The sequence below is a fragment of the Trichophyton verrucosum genome (genome assembly GCF_000151505.1).
Source record: "Trichophyton verrucosum HKI 0517 chromosome Unknown contig00426_1.f1.exp, whole genome shotgun sequence".
Taxonomy (NCBI): domain Eukaryota; kingdom Fungi; phylum Ascomycota; class Eurotiomycetes; order Onygenales; family Arthrodermataceae; genus Trichophyton; species Trichophyton verrucosum.
Genome location: NW_003315342.1, coordinates 358 through 24,719, shown reverse-complemented (window position 1 = coordinate 24,719; position 24,362 = coordinate 358). Strand labels below are relative to the sequence as shown.

The window sequence follows — 24,362 nt, the reverse complement described above, 5'->3', positions numbered from 1 at the left end:
AGACGCTAAATAGCAAGAATACCCCCAATAAAAGCAATGCCTTGATCCTGACGGCTTTTCCCCTGATGTTATGTGCATAATATTCGGCCAACCCCATTCATTAATACTACCTGCTCTCTCGCATGCAAATAAGAAGCAATCAAAGGTAAAACCAAAACAAGTTAAATATATCCCTGAACTGCGATGCCGGGAATTCCCAGCACATGGCGCAAATCTCGACAGAAAGCTCCATCAGTATGATAGGCACCATGTCCCACAATCTCGTCCACTTCCATCTTCCGCAGGCGAGCTACAATCACCACGCATGCCTCTGCCCAAGCGACCATTGTGCCGGAGAGCCCCTCGTAGAGGCTATAAGGGTGGTCCGGCATACGATATTGGATGCTCTCTTCGTACGTATGGGTATTGAATGGCTGTGTCTTTCTGACATGCAGAAGGAAAGCCAGTGCTCGCGAGAGGTATTGGTCGGCAGAGTACTTTTGGGGGGGCGGTGGTGTCCGAGCCAATTTTTCGCTGAACGCGATCCTATCGGCCCTCGAGCCCTGAGGCCCATATTCAAATAAGTTGTGGAGCATTAGGAAAGGCCATGCGTTTCCTGCAATGCCATGGCATAAGCCACCCCCTTTGAAGATGAGGCCTTGCTCCCAAACCCGCTGGCTAGCGAGGTATATTGCATGATCCCAACATGGTTCCCACTCCAGGCTCGCCAGACGTGCAATGCCTCGTGCGCGAGCTAAAAGGACTAGGAACCCGGGGGCACCGTGACAGATCTGGACCAGAGGGGACCGTCGTGCTAGGGGATTATGTGGCAACGACGAAGGAAGGTGGCCTTCGTTCGCAATGGTCAGTTTGCAAAGCTGTGTGATTGTCTTCCCAATTATAGGGAGGTGATTACTCTCAGGGGCTCCATCCCCTAATTCTTCAAGCTTGCATTCAAGAAGAATGGCAAGGATACCGCCTATATCTATGGTGAGCACGTTATGAACCATGGGCAGATTTCATGGAGTGGGTACCTACAAATTCCGTGACAGCTAGAATTATGCAGCGTCATATGTTAGTGTTCTGATATGAGATTTGGCTGAGCAAGCCGCACGGGAGACTTACCTTCCTACATAATATTTGCCCCGACATGGCCACATCAGGGGAAGAGCCTCACTCTCTCCATGCTCTTCTACGAACATCTCCGCTCCAATTTTACCCGCCTCTATTATACAATCCACCAAAAGCGGCACACTCTTGAACACTAGCTCGTAAGATGCTGCAGTCTCCCTATCAAGACGGAAATGACGGAATGCTAAGACAGCCCTCAGGAGTCCGGCCCTTCCACTCAGAGCATCGTCGTATCCCAGGCCGTAGCTTTCATCGCATGCATGATCAAAGGCCTCACAGACACAGGCCACGTCCCGTGAATGAATCCTACAAACACCTCCGTTTCGAGAAGTCATATTTGCAGCGGCAGCAAAGGTACGAGCAAATGCGGCGCCGAGGTGAACGGATCCGGTTGGCGATACCTGGCCATGGTGCGGGTGTATCTCAACTAGATGCGGACTGAGACGCTCTTTGGCCAGGCTGTAAGCGCTAGAAATCAACGCATCAGTTTCTGCTTTGTTGCCACCAAGATATTTAGCTTAAATAGCAATGCGAGTAGCCATAACCGCGATTCCTTTGGTTTGACAGACCGATGCTCAGCCAGTTGCTTAACTAAGTATGATATTGGCCGTATGGGGTTGTGCTTACCATTGTCGCCAGTGTACAGAGAGCCGAATGCCTTGGTATCGTTTATATCTGGAGCAGGACTATTCGCCTTAAGCAACGCAAACGCACGCACGATGGCCTCTCTGAGCTCAGTGAGCGTGTTCTGCAGTGACACCTTGTCGATGGGGACCAGACAGAGGTCGTTTTTGAAGTACTGAGGCATGGTCACTCTAGCATGCCAACAGAGATAACTCGAGAAACGCTCCGCAACAGCCCCTTACAGCAGTCACTATGGAAGTACACACCCCGTATCTAGACTGATCACCATCTGATCGACCCGTCTGTCCATTGTATATCAAAGCTTGCATGGCCTTCTGTGGCAAAGGCTGCTGGCTGCTGTGATGTCATCCCGCTGCAGCTGTTTGCCTGGCTGGGCAATTAACTCCGAGGCCACGGCCAGGGAAGCCTACAACTAGTTATAGTTTACTTCTGCAGTAAGATGCATGTCTACTACTTCGGTTGAGCATCAATCTCTGCTGACGGCCTCAATGTCTTCCACAGCCACAAAGCTCGTTCATTTGGACACGCCCACTTGGCAGACTAAACATTCTCCTCCTTTTGTCCAAAATGCCGTTTGTGCACCTTCGTGGATGCGGTGCTCCCGCTGAGTCCAACTGTTTTCTCGTTCCAGGTCGCTTAGCAGAGCTCTTGCGGCAAATTTCTGAGGGAGCGAATCTTTCTCTTGGAGAGCCATGATCGGAATGGTGGTATTGGATATCCTTCCATCTCGACCGGTTTTGAAGTTAACTAATTCTGGAGCTTGAGTTTATTTGTCCATTCTAGTTAAGCCAGGATGAAGATGCGATTTATTCCGAAGGGGCTTGATGTCCGCCGGGGACATCTGGACGACAGGTGGTGATATGGACGTATCGCTCCTATAAGCAAAGGGTTAGCCTCATAAACCCGGAAATTTTACGCGGTAACTAGAGGGTAGTTATCCTTCCGTTCGTTTTTGGTATCTATGCCCTCGATTTCAACACTCTATGGCATATATTGAGGAAGCAATGGAAAGGCTTACGCTTAGCCAGGCTAACCAGATGACTCTTCAGGGCCCAGAGACCCCGCTCTGTTTTTCTTCTGGGCCGCAGGGGTCTCGACATGTATATATCCTAAATTCAATATGGAGTGTTTCCCTAAGCCTGAACCACTGATCGGTAGACTTAAGAGCTGTACTTATGCAGTTCTAGAGATCTACGGGAGTGCAAAACTGAAGTGAAATTGGCAAGGTTCTCGTCCAATTTATCTGGGAAACGCTATTATGAAGGGGATCATACCAATAACATCCAAATCCTGCATTACAAGAGCACAGATTTGGACAGCTTCGCTAAGCATGAAGATACCATCCACGCTCCTTTATCATTGAATGATTATGCAGAGATAGTGATAAGTTATACCGTAAGTCAGAGTGATGCTGATGTTATGGCAAACCAGAGTACGCTGCATGGGCACATCCTTAACAATTGTCCTTCTCGAATTAATAAAGTATAACACTCAAGCATACAACGTTCACACAGAAACAATATAACTATATTGCAGATGCTGAGATTTCAATTCCCCAAGAAACGAATCTAACGACTTCCGTCTAAACATCATCAGTAGAGATGGTTAACTACACAATCGTTAACCAGCAGGAGCGTATGCAGCCCTTAAAGAGACACACAATTATCACCAGCTAACAGTGGACTGTGGCTAGTTGTGGAAAACCTCTTCGATTCATTTCATTCTGGGAATGGTTCCAGGTTCTACTTCCCAACTTATATCGTTCAAATTGATTCACTTGGGAAGCACAGGATACTTGTACATCCACATGTCTACTCCGCACGGAGTACTATAAAATATAGTATTTCAACGAGCCGCGATGGATCTGTGGGCTGATTGGATGAAAAGGCATCACTGTGGTATATAATACCGGCCCGAATACGCGGTACCAGTAATTTTTCCCGGCTTGTCTATTTTCTTATTTTTACGCCGCAAAATGTCAACGCTAATTACGGAGTAAGCTATGGAGATATACGGCACCCCCCTCGCATCCTCGCAAGGCACAACTTCTTTCAATCAGAAGCATGTATGTTCCCGTCTCACAGCCTCGTTCTTCGCTAGGCTATATGCGAGTCCATTGCTAGTTCGACAGGGTTCGGACATCTCCTACCCGGACCCCATAGCGAGGCTGAAATTGAACAGGCCAGAACGAACCCTAATCATCCTTCAGGAAAAAACAACGAACAAGCTGAGTGGTGATGTTGACAGCTTTAAAAAGCCGGCTGACCCCAGGGGGGCTGGGGTGGATCTACCACGTCGATTTCTGTTCTCTCTTGATACACTGACACCGTCCTCCATGGAGTCTATGTTATAAGTCTCCTGCCTGTATTGCACCTTTTTCATCCACTGAAATCAACGAGAGACTCTTCATTATGTCTGGACCTGAGCCTGCCGATGATGTCGACATCGATCAGATGTGGAGGGAGACTGAGATCGAATTCCAGAACTTGAGCGGAAACAGCACCAAGGATTTGAAACAGCTCACTGTCGAAGATGTTCTCGCGAATCTCCAGCAGAAAAAAGAGGCGGATGCAAAAACCAGCGCAAGATACGCAAGGGTTAAACATGCTGTGGATAAAACACTTGTTTGTATTCAGACGCTTGGGTCCTTTGCTGCCTCTGTTGCCTCGAATGTAAGTCAAAGCTTATACTCCGTAACTGTATTTCAGTATACGCTTCATATTAATATGTGTCTGTAGTTTTTCGGACCTTCAAACCTTTGCTTCAGCGCTGTTTCCATGTTAATAACGGCTTCCCAAAAGTATTCCAAAATTTTTGATGGGCTCTCGGAACTTTTTGAGCGCATATCAACATTTTTAGACCGATTCCAAATATATGCAAGATCTAAGGTCGTCGGAGTCAAAATTGACCCTCACCTTAGGCGGATTATCCATGATTTGTTGCGTAGCTTTGTACGCATCTGTGCCCTGTCTATCAAAATATCAAAACATTCCAAGGTCCTTTTGGCACTTGAGGTATTCAGTTTTGGAAGCGATAAAGGTGTTTCCGCAGAACTTAGCAAGCTGGAAAATCTGGTGCAGAATGAAACTAAAATGAGCATTGCTCTGATTCTGGAATCCGCCAAGATTAGCGAAGGGAAGATCACAGCTGGATTTTCGGATGTCAAATCATCTATTGATACAGTCGACTCAAAGCTGGACACTCTTGATGGACACATGGATAGTGTCTCCACCCTTTTAGAAAAACATGACCTTGCTGAAAGACGTAGGGATCAGGAAGGGCAATCTAAACAGCGACGAGACAAAATTAAAGCTGCTTTGAAAATCGACAAAGAAGTGTGGAGGTCATACCAGGAAGATTATGTGAGCAACATAGTCCCAGGAACCGGCCAGTGGCTTCTGAACGATCCCCAATTTTCTGCCTGGGCAGACCCTAATACCAAGTCGCCCCCAATATTTGGTCTCAAGGCTAAGGAAGGGTATGGAAAGAGTTATTTATCATCTGCAGCGATCAGGCATCTGTACCGGCTCTACCCACCAGGGAACCAGGATGAAAGGATGTCCGTCGCATACTACTTCTTTGGGGGAACAACCTTTAACTCTACGGAAAAATCAGTGAACATTGCACTCAGATCGATTATTTGGCAGCTGACACAGAACGATGCGGTCTATCAGAAGAATGTGGCTTCTGCTTGTGATAAACCAGAAGAATTTGGCGATTCGTTGGAACTTTGGAAACAACTTGTGGTAAATTTCTCTCCAAAGACCAATGCTGTTTTCTACATTGTCCTCGATGGTATAGAGGAGCTCGACAGTGAAATTGGGAAGCCCCTGGTTGAGGTCTTCCGTGACATATCTGCCATGGCAAATGAAAAGAGTATGATGACTGTAAGGTTATTCATTACTGGCAGGCCGACCATTTTCTCTGAAGCTGAGACAGCGCCTGGGGTTTCTCTATCCACTATCGAGCTGGGTATTCGAAACAAAGAGGACATTGAAAAGTATATTGAAATGCGGATGGACAACATGGAAATTCTCAAAAATAAGGAGAAACCAGAGATTATAGAGCTTAGGGATCTAATCAAAACAGGCCTTGGCAAAGCTACCCAGGGTGACTACTTCCAGTTGAATTATCTCCTGACCGAAATCAGTAAGAAGAGGAGGAAGAAGGAGATTCAGGAGGTACTGGAGCACGCTGGTGAGGATCGAGAGGCCACAATAGCTCGTGAGATTGACCGTCTCAACCATACTCTCGGATATGAAGACATTCAGGATCTTGTGGCAATACTCAGCTGGATAATGGGCGCAAAACGTGCGCCATTTCTAACAACCCTCGAAGGAGTTCTTTTGATCAAGAACGGCGAGGCGTCTCTTATGCCACTGGAGGAGCAGGTCCGAACTAAGTATTCTTCTCTGCTCGAGATAGCAGAGTATGACTCTGTTATACTTCGTTCCAAGGCTATTCGCGAATTTTTCAATAAGCAGACCAAAAAAGAAACCAACGAAGCGATTGCAAAGACCGAGCTACATCCAGCCGAGGTAGCAATTGTGAGGAGGTTTCTTAACAGCGTCTGTGACAAGGAGCTGTTTGAAAAATTCGGCTTCGAAGAATTCTTCAAGTCTAAGTTAGGTTCCAAATCTGCTTCAATCCGTGTGAACGTGGAGACTCTTAAAATTTACGTCATACTTGTGGGTATGAAGTCCGTCGCAAGTGATAGGGATGAAGAGTTGAAGGCCCTGAGGAACGCACATTTCTACTCCTTCCAGGAGTGCTTGGAAGCGGTTGACCTTGCGCTCACGCAGCCTGAGCCGAAAACCGAGATTGGTACATACCTTATCAAGCACTTTACTGACGAGACGTACATGAAAAAATGGTGGATTGAGGACCGAATGTTCCAACGAAGTTGGTGGTCGTATGAGGACAAACATGTTAATACGATGCTTAAATGGTTCAAAGATTCCGCCGTTACCAGGAACCTATCAGCTGAAATGAAGGAATGGGTAAATGGGCTAATCTCGAACGCCAACCCAAATGATGATCTTCTTTGCCATACTGCAAAGTACATTGCAAAGCAATGGCTACAGACCCTGAAGTGGGAGACTCGCAATTTTTTCTGGTGGCTACTCGGATATGTAACTAAGGTTTGCATCTCATCCTGTAGTGGGCTCTTTACCATATGCTAATGCTTTTATGTCGATAGATCAAAGCACGTAAAGGGGAAGGTAAGCGGGTTACATCAGATGTTTCCCCTACATTGGAGCAAATATACGATGTGGAAAAATGGGCAAAGTCTGAACTAGACATGGACACTCCCGACACACTCTGGGAAGCACAGATGGGAATTACCCTGCAAAACTTTGGATTTTACCAGGAATCTATTGATAGGTGTATTGCATCTCGCAATCTGGACGCTTCAAATTGGCGTGCCTCTTATATCCAAGCTGAATCATGCTGGGAAATGGATGATACAAAAGCATCTCTGGAACTAATAATGCCTGTGATGGAAAGATTCAGAAATGAGGAAGCATTAAGGATCGAATACGAAGAAAAGTTTTATCTTGGAGTTCTTGCGTCCTATGGAGTATGGAATACTGACATCAAGGAATACGATAAAGCCACCGCCGCTTTCCAAGAAATTCATGAGCATGACATGGACCAGTATGCGCCCATATATTGGACTTTAGAGTTGCTTGAAAAACAGGAGAAATACACAGCCATCATTGAAACACTTCAAGATTTGCAAGGCAAGAAAAACAGCAAAGGCCAAAACCGTCTCACAGCAATGCATCATCAATACGCAAACAAGGGTGAATACTTCACAAGATTGAACACGGCTGGATTTCACTCCTCCAGCATGGATGTTGTCCGTGATTCTATGTACGAAGCCTTAGCCCCAGAAAGCGTAGTTGGAGTGATCCCATACGTTACCTCATGGCTCAACTACTTCCTCGCCAACTTGTTATACCAGTATCCAAGGACTGATGCAGACAAGGCGGAAGCCATCAAAATATGGGCACATATCGTTAACAAATCCGCCCGTAAGATTTATCTTATGAGCGAGGCTGATATCCTAGAGGCGACTACTGAAAAACTGGGAGAGGTATATCTTCATCAAGCTCTCGATGCTGGAGTCGACACACCGGCTGCCGAGGAGTATTTGAAGAAATTGATGGACTTGCGCCCTGATGCGAAAGATGGAACAACTTTCTTCACTTGCCAAAACCTACAATTCGCGATCGCCCGACTACAGCATCTAATGGGTCAAAAAGAGAAAGCAATGGATACTTTGAGGGGACACGTCAAAGTGGCATTAGACCTGCTTTGTGATGATGATGATAGCAATGACTGGGATGCTTACTTGAGGCTGACATCTGTAGCACACATTGATGATGATATTAATACTCTCGCTGCCTGGTCTGCGCTTGGACCATTTGTCCATACAGAAGAAATGGAAGAAGAGGCGGAAGAAGAGGAGGTGAAAGAAGAGGAGGTGAAAGAAGAGGAGGTGAAAGAAGAGGAGGTGAAAGAAGAGGAGGTGAAAGAAGAGGAGGTGAAAGAAGAGGAGGTGAGAGGAGAAGAAGAAGCGGAAGACAAAGTGGACGGAACAGAAGACTCTTCGGAAGAGGGAAATATTGCGAACGGTGACTGCAAAGACCAAGCAGGTATTGATGCAAAGGAAGAAATTCCCATACTTACAAGCCTAACGAGTGAGGGTGCGGAAACTGTCAAATCTGCAGAAATTACCGAGATCGAAGTCGAAGAAATTGATGTGACAGTGGTAGCAGGAGTAGCAGAGATCAAGGTGGCTGAAGCGGAAGTTCAAAACGGTGATACTGAAGAGGGCAAGGAATCAACGGATGAAAATGAAGGGCAAGAAGGCAGGAATCAAACAGAGGAAGTTGATGCGGAGGAGGGAGAAGATGATGACGAGGAGGACGAGGATTTATCCGGGCCCATCGAATTGTCTTGCGACGGCAACTGTGGACGTGAATGGACTTGGGCGAGTGAATTTCATGCATGCAAAGACTGCTTGGATGTACAGTTTTGCAACGACTGTTATAATGAGATGAAAAACAACGGCAAGGACATGAGACTGTGTGGACGGAATCACAGCTTCGTATTTGTTCCCTGCTGTGACGCAGATACTGCAAGGCAGGTGCCCAAGGGGTCCATTCGGGTTGGAAGCGAAATCATACCTGTTCATGAATGGGTAGAGCGGCTGAGGGTACAATGGGGAATTGTAGAGGAAAAGGTGGATGAGGAGAAGTCGAAGGAGGAAACATCTACGTAATTAATCTCTCTGACATACGCTTCTTCGTACATAGCATATATATATATATATATATATATACTTGATTCTCGTTATAATTTGGTGACATATATGAGACAGCCTTATTTTGACCTCCGTTTGGGAGCCTTGCAAAGTCCTCTACCATACTGTCTCCTTTCCTAGTGTTCATTGAAGCTACGTAAATTTACTATATACCCGCAGAGTTCCGCATACTCTTTTTCCTCATTTTAGTGCTCGCTTGACTCGACGGCATACTCTGTTCCATGAGTAAGGCCAGGCTGACGCCAGGCTCGACATTGTTAACTCTGGCATGGCATTATCTACAGGCCTACTGTTATCCGTGTATCATCTCGTCCATTCCGGACTAAGGACAAATATGATCTCTGAAAGACAGCTACGAAGGCAAACTGAAGCTAGGGGTACTTCTGTGTATGTCCGGAAGATGTAAATATCGCAAATTACCACGGTGGAAGAAGACCAGACAATCGGAGAGGTCGTGCCATGCATACAGCCCTCCAGCATAGGAATCACTGCTCCGTAACCATCTTCGCACGGCTTCTACTCTGAGACCTGACAAAGCTATTGAGGTTCATAAGTAAGTTGTAGATGTAAAAATTAATCTATAAGTCTCAGCTATACCAAATATCCAGCAGTTACATTACCGGGATGCCCGCTCCATAAAAATCAACACCGCGGTCAACGAACTCATCCTGAACTCCTCCGTACAATAACTAGATTTATCAAAGTTAAGGCCATGCTGATGACCAATGTCTCCCCAAACTCCCTTGGAGCAGTATTCATCCATCCCACCGCAGCAGCCGGACTATCCTGCTTGGTACTAACAGTCTGTAACGCCGACAACTCTCGCACTCGGTTGAAAATGCGAATATTTGGCCTGATATTCAAACAGCTAATAACGGGGCGTATCTGCTTGACTGCCATGTGGCAGATCCCATGGTCGATACGGTCAAGGTAAGTCGTGGGTGACGAACCTTTTTTGACACAGAAAGATTGTGGCGGCTGAGCGAGAAACTGGCAGGAGAGGAGCTTTCATACTGCTTACCGGGTCCCAGATCCCACTATCGCGACAAATGGAAAAGCGACCAGAGGCTGCTAACTGCTAAAATTATATGCTCGAGCGCTTCGCACGGATGGGAAAGGGGGAAGAAACACTTCTGACCCACTTAACTAGGTTAACTAGTTGGAAATAGAGTTTTATGGTTAAATCGCTAACCTTAAAATATTAAACATTAACTTGTTTCTTTTAACGCTACCCAATTTTTTTCATTGGAGGGATAAAAGAATCATGACCAATAATTCGAGATTTACAATACTCCGTATCCCTACTAATATTACCCTGCTCACACTGCTTCCCTTTCCGATATTGCACAAGCAAAGCCACAGCCAAAGGCAACAAACCAGCGGAGTGCTCATATCATAAACTCTAGTCGCAGAGATATCTCCCCTATTGTTATAGTTATACCAAGCTAACTATCTGAGGGAGCACAGAGTAATTTCGTGCTTATTCTGTTAAATAACGATGTTCGGAGTAGCTGGGAAATCTTGGATCTCAAGTCCAACTAACAAGCCGGTTCGGAAACAATTGGGCGAACCGCTAGGGCATGTTCGTGGCGATCATTCTCGCTAAATCGATGATTGAACTCCATTTTTCGTCTCTGTTCAACGGGATGGCCGGTGCCATGCAGGAAACCGTGCATACTGGGTAAGCTGGATATATAACTGGACGACCCTGCCCAGTTGCATATAAACCAGCTAGCCATGTTCTGTGCTACGGATATCATCAATTACCCCTAATATGCCCGTTTCCCTTGTTTCCAACTGTTCCAACTGTTCCGGCAAGTGATATTGCGCCAGTGGCTCGGAAACAAAGGATACAGGTCATTATTATTTGCCACCTTGGATGATACATATCTAGACGATACCAATCAGTTAACTATTGCGTAGCATCACTTCACGCAGCCCAAAACCTGCTACGGAGTACACTCAATTGCAGTGCTGTCAAAAGTTGGCAAATCGTTCAACTTTAAAAGAGCTAGTCTTCGTACTGTTTCTTGCCTTCCATGGGCTAGAATATATGATTGTCATACCGTTAATCTCTTGACCTTTTTTCTTGCCTCCTTTTGTTTTTCGTCTACAATAACCTGGGCGTCAAAAGGGGGCACGGGGTGTATATCTTCAGGAGCGTCTTTCGATTATTTAAGAACCTACTGTCCCCCAGATATATATTTTCATCACCACATCAATTTTTCAGCTTTATAGAGACACTTACTTTCCCGTTACCACCCCTATACTCACAATCATGAAGTCAGGTTTTCAAATACTTACGATTTTGTCTCTGTTTTTCGCCCTTGTGCTGGCAGTCAGACAACGGCCCATTAGGCCCAGCCTTGGTGGTAATAATAGAATTGATTCATCTATGCTTGTGGACTGCTGCCATCCAGAATACGACGGAGTAAGCCCCTTACTGGCTATAACGCTAGCCTCAGTTACTGCGTATATAAATGCTCTGGTCAGATACTTACCTCATGTTTAGAGATGTCTAGACGGAAGCGAGCCAAATCCAGATTGCGGAATAGGAGGTAAACACGACTCCAACTTCACTATGCCCCATATGGAAATGTTTAGTCGCTAAGCAACTGATATTACAGCGTGCAATCCGTTTGGTTGTCAGTGCCTTAGGGGATGTCGCGTCTAAGATGATGATAATGATACGCTAGGGTATGTGTGTTCCTAATAGAAAACCAGTGCATCTCACTATTCGAGTGGTTAGTTATATACTGACTGATGCTTGGCATGGTAGAAGACTTTACGCCATGTTTTAATACCTCGATTCTGACTTATGGCGCTGGGGATAACTATTCATGCTTTAACCCTCAATCTTTCAACGGGCTTCCTGTCCCCTGCGTGTGACATGGAAATATATACCAACTACATTCCGTAGTATTTAATGCAATGAGATTTCACAAACACCGGCACAATTATATGCTATATAATAAATCTGACACTACATTCTCTCCAGAAAGGACGTCCAAGTATTTGTCGGCAATAAACATACATGACGCCGTGAAACAGTTAGACAGATTGAAAAAGTGTTAGAGGCGGTAACGTTGGGGGGAATCACAAGAATAATGAAGTGTTAATTAGGACTGGTTTTGTCATCATAGGTATCCATTGAAGAAATCAGGTATCTCATTCCAACGCCGGGAATAAAATGGGAGAAACGAAGAAAGCTGGCGTTGAGAAGCAGGGAAGTGCTTGTGACCGAAGAATATATAGAATGGAAAGCATATATAAGGGAAGAGAGAAAGCGGCCGGAGAAGGAGAGTAAAAGCGGTAGTTTCAACGGTCAAATGTTAGAAAGGGAGAAGAGAGATAACATCATGCAGTGCCTGTGGTCATACTCAGATCAATGGAAACATTTATGTTTTTTTAAGGTATCTGGCAGGTTATATAATTTCAAAATTGGCTTGAGTTTTGCCGTGTGTTGCCAGGATTGGGTGTAAAGGCGCTTCCGTCGCTGCTAGGCGTTTGCGGCTCTGCAACAACCTGCCTCCTGATACAAACGATCCATTCATGCTGCAACAGCTCTGCAGCACTAGGCCGCTTGGCCGGGTCTGGTTCAAAGCATTGTTTAATGAAGTCAATGCCTAGTTCGGACAGTTCGCCTTTACTAGGGAGATGGGGCTGATTTCCCTGGGCGATCTTGTACATTATCGCCCATTCGTTGTCAATGCCAGCCCATGGGCGCATGCCAGTGGCCATTTCAAGAATGACACATCCGAGGGACCAGATATCCATTGATCCATGGCGGGAGGAGCGGTTACTTGATTCTCCTCGAACAAGTTCGGGCGACATGTACATGGGTGTACCGATGACAGATTTTTGATTTTTGCGCTGATCTTTGTTTGCAGCTGCGGGATCCTTGTAGTGGTCCATCGCTGCGAGAGTTTTACCTTGTCTAGCAATGACCATGGCTGCGCCGAAATCAACGTATTTAATGACTCCATTGTGGTCAAGCAGGATATTAGCGGGTTTGATATCGCGGTGGACGATGCCAGCCTGATGAAGGTAGGCTAGACCCTCGAGCATCTGAAGGGCGTAGACCATGATGACCATCTCATCCTCGATACGGCCATGCTCAAGTAAGGTAGCAAGTGAGCCGCCAGAGCAGTACTCCATGAATATATATACTTTGTCACGATGAACTTCAATACCGTGATAAGAGACAATGTTGGGGTGGTCTAGGACTTCAAGGACACCCATCTCATCTCTAATTTGTTGAGCTGCACCTGGAATGACAGATGGCTCTTGGAGGCGGATCTCCTTGACAGCCATCAGGTAACTTGTATCCAGGTCGATCGCGGCATAGACAGATCCTGAAGTTCCGCCACCAATGAACTGGCCTTGCTGCCAACGTAAGTTGATGTTTGTAGCCGATGAAGAAAGTACCCTAAGCGAACGGTCGGCCTCATTGACGCCTTCCAGCACCTTTCCTAGTGGCTGTCGTTTGGCATCTTCTTCCGCCCGGAAGGCCTCAATGTCTGATAAGTGCAGTAATCTTTGGGCTTGTACCTGTGCCAACGCCACCTCATCACTAGTAATGTCACTGCAATCCAAATTCCGGTAGTTCCCAGCAGCATCCGAGTGTTGCTTTTCCGCCTTGGCAGCCAATGTTGATCTGGCGCCCATGATATCGAAATGGGAAATTAATAACGCCATGCAGCCAGCAACTTTAACACGAAGTAGATCATACTCTTGGTCGTTCAAAGAAACGATGGCATGGCCATGGGTGATTATCATAGCAAACTCGAGGGCGGACACAGCCCATTTGAATGTCTTTCGATCCGCGGCATCACAGTCATCGCATATGAAAGATATCCAATCCAGGCCCAGTTTGATTAGTTTTCCTTGGTTCATAGACCTGCGGTTGGGGTCCATGTACATCAGTGATCTCTTGCCGAATTCGGTAGCAAAGGCAAAGCATGACTGGATAAGTTCGAGATTTTGTCTGTCCGTGCTTTGGCTTCTGATAATCTCCACACTATCAATGATAGTATTGGACAATTTAAACGCCGTTTTCTTTATCTTGTTCAGCTCTACGTTAACACGTCCTAGGTTCGCACGTTGTTCGATAGTCACGTCGAATTCCAAGCCTGTTAGCCTAGACAGTGCCAGACGGGCATTTTGAAGTCGTTCCTGAGATCCATCGGCAACTAAACGGAGTTTTCCCATCCGGACATCAGTAGGATGTTCAAGGAAGTCAACCTCGAACCGTTTTCCAGACCATTGGAAAGGTTTGTCTGGCCGGATGACAAGGATATAAGGGTAAGAGAGATTGTCAGTGACATCATCACCGCGGAATGAAGTGCCGAGGATGGCTTGAATGTCCTTTTTACGGTCGTATAGGGACGGTGATGCAATCAGACATACACCTTTCTGGCCAACAGTGTTGGTAGAAACAACGAGGAAATGACCAGATGCCAAAAGTGCTTGAGTAAAAGTCTCGACGTGATCGTTACGAAGATTGAACTCGGTGGCATTCTCGAAACGCTGGCGAAGGAAACGTGAGAACCTGAAGAGTTTTCGCTGTCGTACCCGAACGGAATCAAGGATGGTCTTGTATCGTTTCTCATTGTCAGAGGCTTCTTCTTGTGGTTTAGATAGGAGTTCACGCTCAAAATGTAGCATCAACCGCTGTAAGGCTTTGGCGGTTAGAGTGCTAAACTGCTCGGCAACCTCGATATCACCGCCATCAAGCTGTCGTCCGATCTGGTTTGAGAAATCCCACTCCTGCTCCAGAATTTCTGCTTCCTTGAAGGTATTCTTGTTTGCACTCAATTTCCAGTTCAGCAATTTGAAGTAGTATTTTAACGCGTCTAGAACGACCATATCGAAGTTTTCATCAACGCAAGGCGGAAGATCCCAACCTGGCTCAGGGCGTGAGATGACCATGTAACGATATTTGATTTCAGTAGCGACTTTCATCAATATCTGAAATTGGACAATCATCTGATCAAGGAGAATGGGGGACTGTTGGCCTGGATCTTTCATCTTTTTGGCGTATGAGAGGCGGACGCGGGTGACTTCTTGAATAAGACGAGAAGGGAAGTTGATTAGGGTGAGCAATTCTTCGATGTAAGGAGGTAGATGGCGTTGCAAGAACGCGTCGGAGTTTTCAATCATTGTATTTTTCGCCTTTTTGATGACTTTACCGACACCATCAAGCATCTGATCACCGCCTTGTAGGGTCTTCAGACCATCTTCCTTCATGACTCGGTCGAGGAACGATCCCTCATCAGAGAGTTCTGATGCGTAAGAAGTCTTGACCAATGGTTTTGTAAAGTCAAGTTCATCATTGCCTACCCATTTTTGGAGGATGGAAAGTTGTGTGTTGATAAGCTTGGTGGTATTGTGCCATGAGAGAATGGCATTATAAGACTCGTAGTACTCCTCGGAAGCAGCACGGGGGTTTGCGAGCTCGAGCTGTCTGCGGGAGGCATACAGACTTTCCACGTTTTCAATCTTTTCGACAATATCTTCAACCTGTTGTTGCGGGGGTTTCCCGATCTCCGCCTGACCTTTGATTTTGAAGTTGATAATCTCTTCTAGCATTGGGCCAATATTCTTCCTTTCCTCCTCAATGATTCTAGCCTGAGTTGCGATAGGCCGCGCAAGAGTACGAGCTTTGACGCCCAGCCATATCTCACCACCTAGTACTTCCTTGCTCTTCTGCTCCATTGTACCAATAAGACGTTGTTTCTCCTGCCTTACAACATCTCCTTTGAGTACGGAGGCTAGCATAGAATGCCACTCTAGTCTTTCCCGTGCTCTGGGATCCCGCAATTCCTCGAGCGTGGGCTGGAGATCATCTTCTTCGAGTCCGAGGCGTAGATCCGGGTCAAAGGTATCTGGGTCAAACTGAGCCTCGGAGGAGGGTGACTCTTCGCCAACATCGGACTCTAGATCTAGGGCCGCCGAGGCAGTCGAAGACGACATCTGGTTATCGGTGCCAAACCACTCGCTCGGTGGTCCTTGCCGTACCCTCTGTACATACGCTTTCTCCTGGGCCTGGTACTGCGCGTTGGGATCGCGGTCACGTTCTCTGCGGGGTGTTCTCTTGGAAGAAAGCGGCAACTGGCTGGTTGAGTGTGCGGTAATAAACTGGTTGGGCCGTCGTGGAGGAGCATAGGTGTTTGACGGTGTTCTGGCTGGCCCCAAAGGCCGTTGTGGGCGTATAAGATTGCTGTTGGTTTCCCTCTCACCCATTGTGCTTGTACTTCCTATGGTTGATGCTGTGGCTGCTTCCGTACCACCACTACCGTTGCTGCTGCTACCTCCGATAGAATTGCTGGCAGCGGCACTGCCGGGCCATGAGGGATACGAGGATGGAGACACTGCCGGCGTAAGAGTCAGGTGCGGCGACGGTGATGGTCTGATGAGATTGATATTGGATCCGACGCTGGGTGTACCGGGACCTACTTGGGAAGACGCTGAGATTGAGTTTGTGACTTTTTCCCCCTTTCTGCTCTTTACAACGGGGGGGGAAGAAACGAGAAACGAAGGAACAAAGAGGAGCTAGAAGCTGGACTGCAATCTTACCTTTCTGGCCTAGGCCGGGAATGGCTTCCTCGTGCTCGTTGTCGCCGGTGTGAGAAGCAGTGGCAAGCGAGTATCCAACAGGATGATGGCGGGTGTAAAAATAATCGCCGTTGCTATGATCCCGTTCTCGATCGCGGGTAGCAGGGCTCTCCCTTTCCATTATGAGAGAAGGTCTTGTCCCTTCGGGCGTCGCTGGCCGGAGAGCGGGTTGGGCAGCCTGAGGCTTGAGGTTTGGGGCTTGACCTTGAGCTGTGCTCCTTTGGTATAATTAACACTAGCGGTTCCCCCTGGTCCCTTTATTGTTACTAGACCTTGCACCTCAGTACTAGCGGCCCTCTTTGCAAATGTCTAGTGACCCTGTGTCCCCTGCTAGTCGCTCCAGGTGGCGGTGCTGGTTGTCTGTTTACGCAAATAAGCTTGCAGAGTGCGTACTGGGGTCAGCGAGGGATATTGAAGCTGCAGACAGGTTAGCGAGTAGCAGACAAGCGGGTGGAGGAGCCGTTTGGCCACACCGAGCTTAGTTGGCACAAGTGAACTGACAGGTCAAAATGCGATCTGACATGCCACAGGTCAAGTTTTTGCGACACCATGTCCTGATATCAATGCTGAATATCAAAAATCACAGGCTGGCGTCGAAAAGAGTCGAACAGCGCAAGTTGATGAGATGAAGTCGAGAATATCCAAATTGGGGAAAAGGGTGGAAAACCTGAAGGCGAGTGCGTATTGTAATTACATAAATACCAGGGTTACTCGCGCGATATCTCGTGTTCAATACAGTATTACGCTTACCACATGACCTTTAAGGTGTGGCTCGTGCTTCCCCAAAGCAACTTCGGGGCTTTTCGTGACTTGCTGGAGGTCGACTTGGAAGCAACCGGAGACAGACGAAACAAACATAACATCCGTGATCCTGCTGGAGTTCTATGAGCCGCCACGATGTCTGACAGCGAGAAACCGCCGTCTACTTTCCCTCAGCCCGACGAGTTCGACTCGGACCCGCGAGTCTCCTTCTCGAAGCTTGACAACAAGTACATACTGGAAACAGACAATGGCGAGGAATACACTTATGATGACGCTCTGAAGAGATGGATACCCTCGGTAGGCATGCTCATGGCTTAGTGACATTGAAACAAGAAAGAGGCCACGATGGTGACTCTATCCGTGGGGCATCCTAACTCATTGTCTTGACCGGAGATACAGCTGGACGAGTCCTTGATGGAACAACAGAGACAGGCATACAAGATGCAGGGGGTCGACGAGGAGGAGCCTGCGAATCTCAAGACCCTCCAGGAGAAAAAGAAGAAGCGGAAACATAATGATGTCGGTATACCCTTAGCTTCTTTTCGTTTTTGCCTCCGGGGGCTCAAGATCTAACAAGATTCTAGGAATCAACTACCGCCCAGAAACCCAAGAAACCGCGTGTTAATACAGCCGTATACGTAACTGCCATCCCTCTCGATGCCACTGTATCTGAGGTCAGCTCTCTCTTCAGCAAATGCGGCGTTATCGCAGAGGAAATCGACAGCGGAAAGCCACGCATAAAGATGTATACAGACGAACAGGACGCGTTTAAAGGCGATGCACTCGTCGTATATTTTCGTCCCGAATCCGTCAACCTCGCTATTCAGATGCTAGACGATACCGATTTCCGGTTTGGCGAGAAGGGCGCGGAGGGTAACATGAGGGTGCAGCCGGCAGACTTCTCCTTTAAGGCTGTGCAGGAAGCCCCAGCAAAGGCGAACATGAGGGATAAGATGAAAATCATACGCAAGACCCAGAAATTGAACAAGTATGCAGCCGTCCAGTCGGAGAGGTTGATAGTAGTTTGGTTAACCTGGGCCTATAGTAAACTCACCGACTGGGATGATGATGATGTTGGGCCTAGACATTCAGGAAAGGCAGGGAAGGTTGTGGTGTTGAAACATATGTTTACACTGCAAGAGTTGGAGGTAAACCCCCCAATCCGTTCTATTCAGTGCATCAGCATGTTTTTTTTAACTTCCGGCTTTGTCTCACAGGAGGATCCAGCCGCCATTCTCGACATTAAAGAAGACATACGCGAGGAATGCTCAAAGCTGGGTGAAGTGACCAACGTGGTGCTCTACGACAAAGAAGAATCAGGAATTGCCACAGTCCGCTTCTCCGACCCCGAGTGTGCCCAGGCTTGTGTGCAGGTATGGCTTGAGTACCAGCATGATTTTACGGACATAGAGAGCCGAGCTAACAATAATGGCCAGATGATGAACGGCCGCTTCTTTGGCGGCACCCAGGTCGAAGCATACGTAGTTGAGGGTAAAGTCCGGTTTAAGAAGTCGGGCGCCAGTGCAGCTGCTGCCCTACAGGATGACGGGGCCGGCTGGGAGGCTGAGGCCGGCAAAGACGACGAAGCTCAGCGACTGGATAAGTTTGGTGCCTGGCTCGAGCAGGAGAAGGAGGCCACCAAGAAGACAGCCGACAGCTAAGCGTGTCGCCCCTCAAACAATCTCCTTTTTTTTTTTTTTTTTTTTCGGTTTCTATATCACTTGTAGGCATAGGATAGCTAGCCCTTGGTTCTGTATTATTATTATTATTAGTATTTCTCCTGCTATTTCGCTGCTCGCTCGGCATCTTCACGTTTATATAAGCAATTACTAAGCAACCCCTTAGCGCTAAACGGCAGTAAACAACGCTAGTCCCGATCGAGCTACCTCCTTTGTTCACCGCCCACCACGCCCGACTTTCTTCTCCTTTCTTCGACTTCAACTTCTCGACTCCTCAACTTCACACAACAAACATAGAGCAACAGTCCTCGACCCGACCCCCGAACACTTCACTCCGTCCACTCCACCCTCAACCGTCCGTTACTCTCGCCAACATGCGTGAAATCGTAAGTCTAGCTTCCCCCTGTCCATCACTTCCCCTCTATTTGTGCCCGAAAAACACGACACGGTCTGCACAGGCCAAGAAAGGGGGGCAGGCGAGAGGGCCACCACACGACCATGTCCCAGCGTGAATGGAACAGGCTCCGAGTTTCACAATTCTCGCATAGCGAGCGTCGAGCTTCAGGCTAACGTGCATTTATCGTATAGGTCCATCTCCAAACCGGCCAATGTGTAAGCTTTGATCGTTCCCTGGTTCGTTGTCAGGTACCCGTTTGAGTTAACAATTGTTCGGCAATAGGGCAACCAAATTGGTGCTGCTTTCTGGTAAGCATTCACGCGTTGCATCGTAATTGTATATCTCGTGTCGAATTGTTACTGACTTGATTTACAGGCAAACCATTGCCGGTGAGCACGGTCTCGATGGATCCGGCCAGTGAGTGATTCTGCAGGGGAGGCAAAGTCCCGAGTCTCGAGGGACTTGAATGTTGACAACTGCGATTTCTTTAGCTACACCGGATCTTCTGACCTCCAATTGGAGCGCATGAATGTCTACTTCAACGAGGTGTGCACGACCAAGACCCTTCCCTTCAGCAGCATACTAACTCATTGGAGGCAAAGGCCTCAAGCAAAAAATACGTTCCCCGTGCGGTTCTTGTTGATCTTGAGCCCGCCGCTCTCGATGCTGTCCGTGCCGGTCCTTTCGGTCAGCTTTTCCGCCCTGACAACGTCGTCTTCGGTCAGTCTGGTGCCGGAAACAACTGGGCCAAGGGTCACTACACTGAGGGTGCCAACTTGGTCGACCAGGTCATCGATGTTGTCCGTCGTGAGGCCGAAGGCTGCGACTGCCTCCAGGGCTTCCAGATCACCCACTCCCTTGGTGGTGGTACCGGTGCCGGTATGGGTACCCTCCTGATCTCCAAGATCCGTGAAGAGTTCCCAGACCGTATGATGGCCACTTTCTCCGTTGTCCCATCCCCAATGGTCTCTGACACCGTTGTCGAGCCATACAACGCCACTCTCTCCATCCACCAGCTCGTTGAGCACTCCGACGAGACCTTCTGTATCGACAACGAGGTATATTTTCTCTAGCTCCCTTTAATTGGCCAGGGTTCGGTATTTCTAACTGCTTGTAGGCCTTGTACAACATCTGCATGAGAACCCTCAAGCTCACTAACCCATCCTACGGTGATCTCAACCACCTCGTCTCCGCCGTCATGTCCGGTGTCAGCACCAGTCTTCGTTTCCCAGGTCAGCTCAACTCTGACCTCCGCAAGTTGGCCGTCAACATGGTTCCATTCCCTCGTCTCCACTTTTTCATGGTTGGATTTGCTCCCCTTACCAGCCGCAACGCCTACTCTTTCCGTGCCGTCTCCGTGCCGGAATTGACCCAGCAGATGTTCGATCCCAAGAACATGATGGCCGCCACTGACTTCCGCAGCGGCCGCTACCTTACCTGCTCTGCCATCTTGTAGGTACCCTAATTTATTAATTTCATGCTTGGCTTCTTTTACTAACACCCGAATAGCCGTGGTAAGGTCTCCATGAAGGAGGTTGAGGACCAAATGCGCAACATCCAGAACAAGAACTCCGCCTACTTCGTCGAATGGATTCCCAACAACGTCCAGACCGCTCTTTGCTCTATTCCTCCACGTGGTCTCCAGATGTCCTCTACTTTCGTCGGTAACTCCACCTCCATTCAGGAGCTCTTCAAGCGTGTCGGTGACCAATTCACTGCTATGTTCCGCAAGAAGGCTTTCTTGTTCTGGTACACTGGTGAGGGTATGGACGAGATGGAGTTCACTGAGGCCGAGAACAACATGAATGACTTGGTCAGCGAATACCAGCAGTACCAGGATGCCTCCGTCTCTGACGGTGAGGAGGAATAGTAAGCACCTACCTATCTACATAATATCTGTCCTACCTTACGCTAACCAATTTTCTTCTTGCAGTCTTGAGGACGAGCAGCTCGAGGGCGAAGAGTAAATGCAATGTGCCGGTATATTTTAGGCTCTCACGCCTCTCTTGTCCACCCACTTGCATTCCCTTTTAAGCCGTACCCCTTTCTCTCCGCACAGCAGATGTGTCACATCCACTAAGTGCGAGCCTTGCGTCCAATCGGACTCCAGCGCGTGCTTATGCTCCCACCCTCTGTTCTCTTGTCTGCTTAATAATTCCCCAACCAGCGTGTTCGTTTTGAGGCAAGTCGGTATTAGTCACTGAGTGATAACAAAACATGATCAATTGGCTGTTTGATATCCCCTCTACAACCCAATATTTTTTTAATTTTGCTCCTTTTTCTTTTGTTTTCGGAGAAACAATTATAAAAAAACATTTCCCTTTTAATTCCTCAAGATCTTCATTCACCTTACCTTCTCTTTGCCTAGGTAGATACTGGGCATGCTTCTTATATCCTGATCGAAGATAAAAGAGAGCGAATGAAACTCCGATTCTTGACAACATTTCATAAGTACCTTTGTCTTTCAAGTTCTGATTGACAAAGACATTTAACATAGAAGCACGGTCATACGGGCATAGTGTAGTATTATAATTAATTAACTTGTCATATTCCATCGCGTCATCTAGTAACTCAATAACCGTTCACCGCTGCCTACTCATTGCTGGGATACAGAACACTTTGAACAGGTACAAACTCCTCCTTGATGGACCTCATACTCACAAATCTGCCCATCAAAGCCGCGCTACCGGCCTTATCGTTGGTACCAGATGCCCTGGCACCTCCGAATGGCTGCTGTCCAACAACAGCACCAGTACACTTACAGTTGATATAGAAGTTTCCAGCAGTACCCCTAAGAGCATTCTCCGCATAATGAACTGCCGCACGGTCCTGAGAGAACACAGCACCAGTCAAGCCATAGGCACCGGTGTTATCAATTGTTTCACAAATCTTCTCAAACGCATCGGCTGCCTCATCTGGGTACACGAGAATAACCAGCACCGGCCCAAAGAGCTCGGTGTTGAGAAGGTGATGTTCCGGGTTCGTTGTGGAGTATATAGTTGGGTGAATGAAGTATCCCTTTGAGCAATCGTATTTGCCACCAGCAAGGAGTGTGAGCTCCTTGTCATTTTTCGCGTCATCAATAACCTTCGCCAATTTCTTGAATGAAGCTTCGTGGATAACGGGTCCGATAAAATTAGTGAAGTCCTCGGGAGGTCCGATCTTCAATTTCTCAGTCTCTTCCACGAGTTTGTTTCGGAATGACTCCCATTTTGACTGTGGCACATAGGCTCTTGAGCAAGCACTACACTTCTGACCCTGGAATTCGAATGCTCCACGAACCGTATGGATAGCAGCATTGTCCGTGTCTGCGCTGGGGTGGAGAAGGTGGAAGTTCTTTCCTCCGGTCTCGCCTACAATGCGAGGATAGCTGCGGTATTTACCGTCTGCTACACCCTGGGCGATCTTGCCATAGAGAGAACGGAAGACAGCTGTGCTGCCGGTGAAATGTAGGGAGGAGAAGTGCTTGTTGTCTAGAACCAAGCTAGTGATTCTCTCAGCGTCTCCGGGGACGAACTGGATGACACCCGCTGGGAGGCCAGCTTCTGCGAGAATGTTGTAAATGAGGTAGTTGGACGCAATGGCGAAGGGGGAGGGCTTCCACAGCACGACGTTGCCCATGAGAGCTGGGGCGGCGGGCAGGTTGCCTCCGATAGCACTGAAGTTGAACGGGGAAATGGCATAGACAAAGCCTTCGAGGGGTCGGTATTCGACACGGCTGCAGTATGTTGTTAGAGAGTGTATCTGCATAATGTTCTGGTAATAAGGATACTTACTTCCAGACTCCGGGGGCGTTGTGAACTGGCTGCTGAGCGTAAAGTTCAGATGCGTAGTGAACGTTGAACCTAAAATTTGTCAATACATACAATATATATATATATATAAATATATATAATCAAGAGAATTTGGAAAAAGAGAGTAGGATATACCTTAAAAAGTCACACAGCTCAGCAGCAGCATCAATCTCTGCCTGCCATGCGTTCTTCCCCTGGCCCAGCATGGTGGCGGCCATCATTTCATAACGGTACTTGGTGCCGACTAGATCAGCCGCCTTCAAGAAGATAGAAGCCCTGTCCGAGAACGGCATGGCCTCCCACTTCTTCTTGGCTTCCAAAGCATTGTCAATAGCTGCTTTGATGTCTTCATCTGAAGCAGTGTGATATTTAGCAACACAGACGGCGTGGTCAGATGGGTTCTGCTGCGTCTGTATCGGAGATGTGGTGATAGCTTTCCCTCCAATCATGACAGGAACCTCGAGAGGAGCGCTCTTCTTGAACTGCTCCAGGGCACAGGCGAGCTGCTCTCTATCCGGAGAGCCCTTGGCGTAGTGTTTCTATATCCGCTGTCAGTCAAGCTATATAGATCACGAAATGGGAGAGGGGCTGCAACAGACGTTTGGCTCATTCTGAACCGTGGGGGGTTTGAAGGTAGCGAGCTGTGCCATGGCGACGATGCTATACAGATGTATCAATTGGTTGTCTCTGCTGTTCCGATTGTCCTCTTGTACGTCTCTCTATCTCCTAAGGGGAGCACGCCGGCCACCGCGGGACTGAGAGGAGAGCTTTATATGCTGCCCGCGGAGAGCGGGGAAACTCGGCCAAGCGGTGCATCTTGCTTTCGGCTGTAGGGGAAGCTCGTCGGTTTTTGCTTCTTCTGCTGCTTCTCCTCCGCCCGGTCTCCTTTTCGCCTTCTGTGATACTTTGCGTCTGCGCGCATTCTGGAGCAAGCTCGATGTATCTCGCATGCAGCAGTGGAAAAGCTGGGAAAAGAGCGGAAATAGTCGGGCGGGAGGAACACCTGGGGTAGTCACGTGGCGATA

The 24,362-nt window shown here is 47.8% G+C and overlaps 6 protein-coding genes across 6 annotated transcripts; 3 read left to right on the top strand and 3 right to left on the bottom strand.

Moving 5' to 3' along the window:
- Positions 1-161: 161 nt before the first annotated feature.
- On the bottom strand, positions 162-1,918 carry TRV_05550 (lanthionine synthetase C family protein, putative; the record flags this gene model as incomplete). The annotated part of the gene is made up of 3 exons (XM_003020311.1): positions 162-958; positions 1,157-1,627; positions 1,738-1,918. The coding sequence occupies 3 exons, from the start codon at positions 1,916-1,918 to the stop codon at positions 162-164; spliced, it is 1,449 nt and encodes a 482-aa protein (XP_003020357.1).
- Positions 1,919-4,166: 2,248 nt separating this feature from the next.
- TRV_05549 (uncharacterized protein) lies at positions 4,167-9,046 on the top strand (the record flags this gene model as incomplete). The annotated part of the gene is made up of 3 exons (XM_003020310.1): positions 4,167-4,427; positions 4,494-6,896; positions 6,956-9,046. 3 exons carry the CDS (start codon positions 4,167-4,169, stop codon positions 9,044-9,046), a joined length of 4,755 nt encoding a protein of 1,584 aa, XP_003020356.1.
- Positions 9,047-12,523: 3,477 nt separating this feature from the next.
- TRV_05548 (uncharacterized protein) lies at positions 12,524-16,826 on the bottom strand (the record flags this gene model as incomplete). The annotated part of the gene is made up of 2 exons (XM_003020309.1): positions 12,524-16,461; positions 16,547-16,826. The coding sequence occupies 2 exons, from the start codon at positions 16,824-16,826 to the stop codon at positions 12,524-12,526; spliced, it is 4,218 nt and encodes a 1,405-aa protein (XP_003020355.1).
- A 776-nt stretch (positions 16,827-17,602) lies between these two features.
- On the top strand, positions 17,603-19,128 carry TRV_05547 (uncharacterized protein; the record flags this gene model as incomplete). The annotated part of the gene is made up of 3 exons (XM_003020308.1): positions 17,603-17,764; positions 17,867-17,986; positions 18,052-19,128. 3 exons carry the CDS (start codon positions 17,603-17,605, stop codon positions 19,126-19,128), a joined length of 1,359 nt encoding a protein of 452 aa, XP_003020354.1.
- A 940-nt stretch (positions 19,129-20,068) lies between these two features.
- TRV_05546 (tubulin beta subunit) lies at positions 20,069-21,413 on the top strand (the record flags this gene model as incomplete). Its single annotated transcript, XM_003020307.1, has 4 exons — positions 20,069-20,089; positions 20,119-20,601; positions 20,661-20,995; positions 21,053-21,413. The coding sequence occupies 4 exons, from the start codon at positions 20,069-20,071 to the stop codon at positions 21,411-21,413; spliced, it is 1,200 nt and encodes a 399-aa protein (XP_003020353.1).
- A 247-nt stretch (positions 21,414-21,660) lies between these two features.
- TRV_05545 (aldehyde dehydrogenase (AldH12), putative) lies at positions 21,661-23,876 on the bottom strand (the record flags this gene model as incomplete). Its single annotated transcript, XM_003020306.1, has 3 exons — positions 21,661-22,106; positions 22,201-23,348; positions 23,473-23,876. Coding segments are annotated over 3 exons (1,998 nt in total), but the record flags the coding sequence as incomplete, so codon positions are not given.
- Positions 23,877-24,362: the final 486 nt, after the last annotated feature.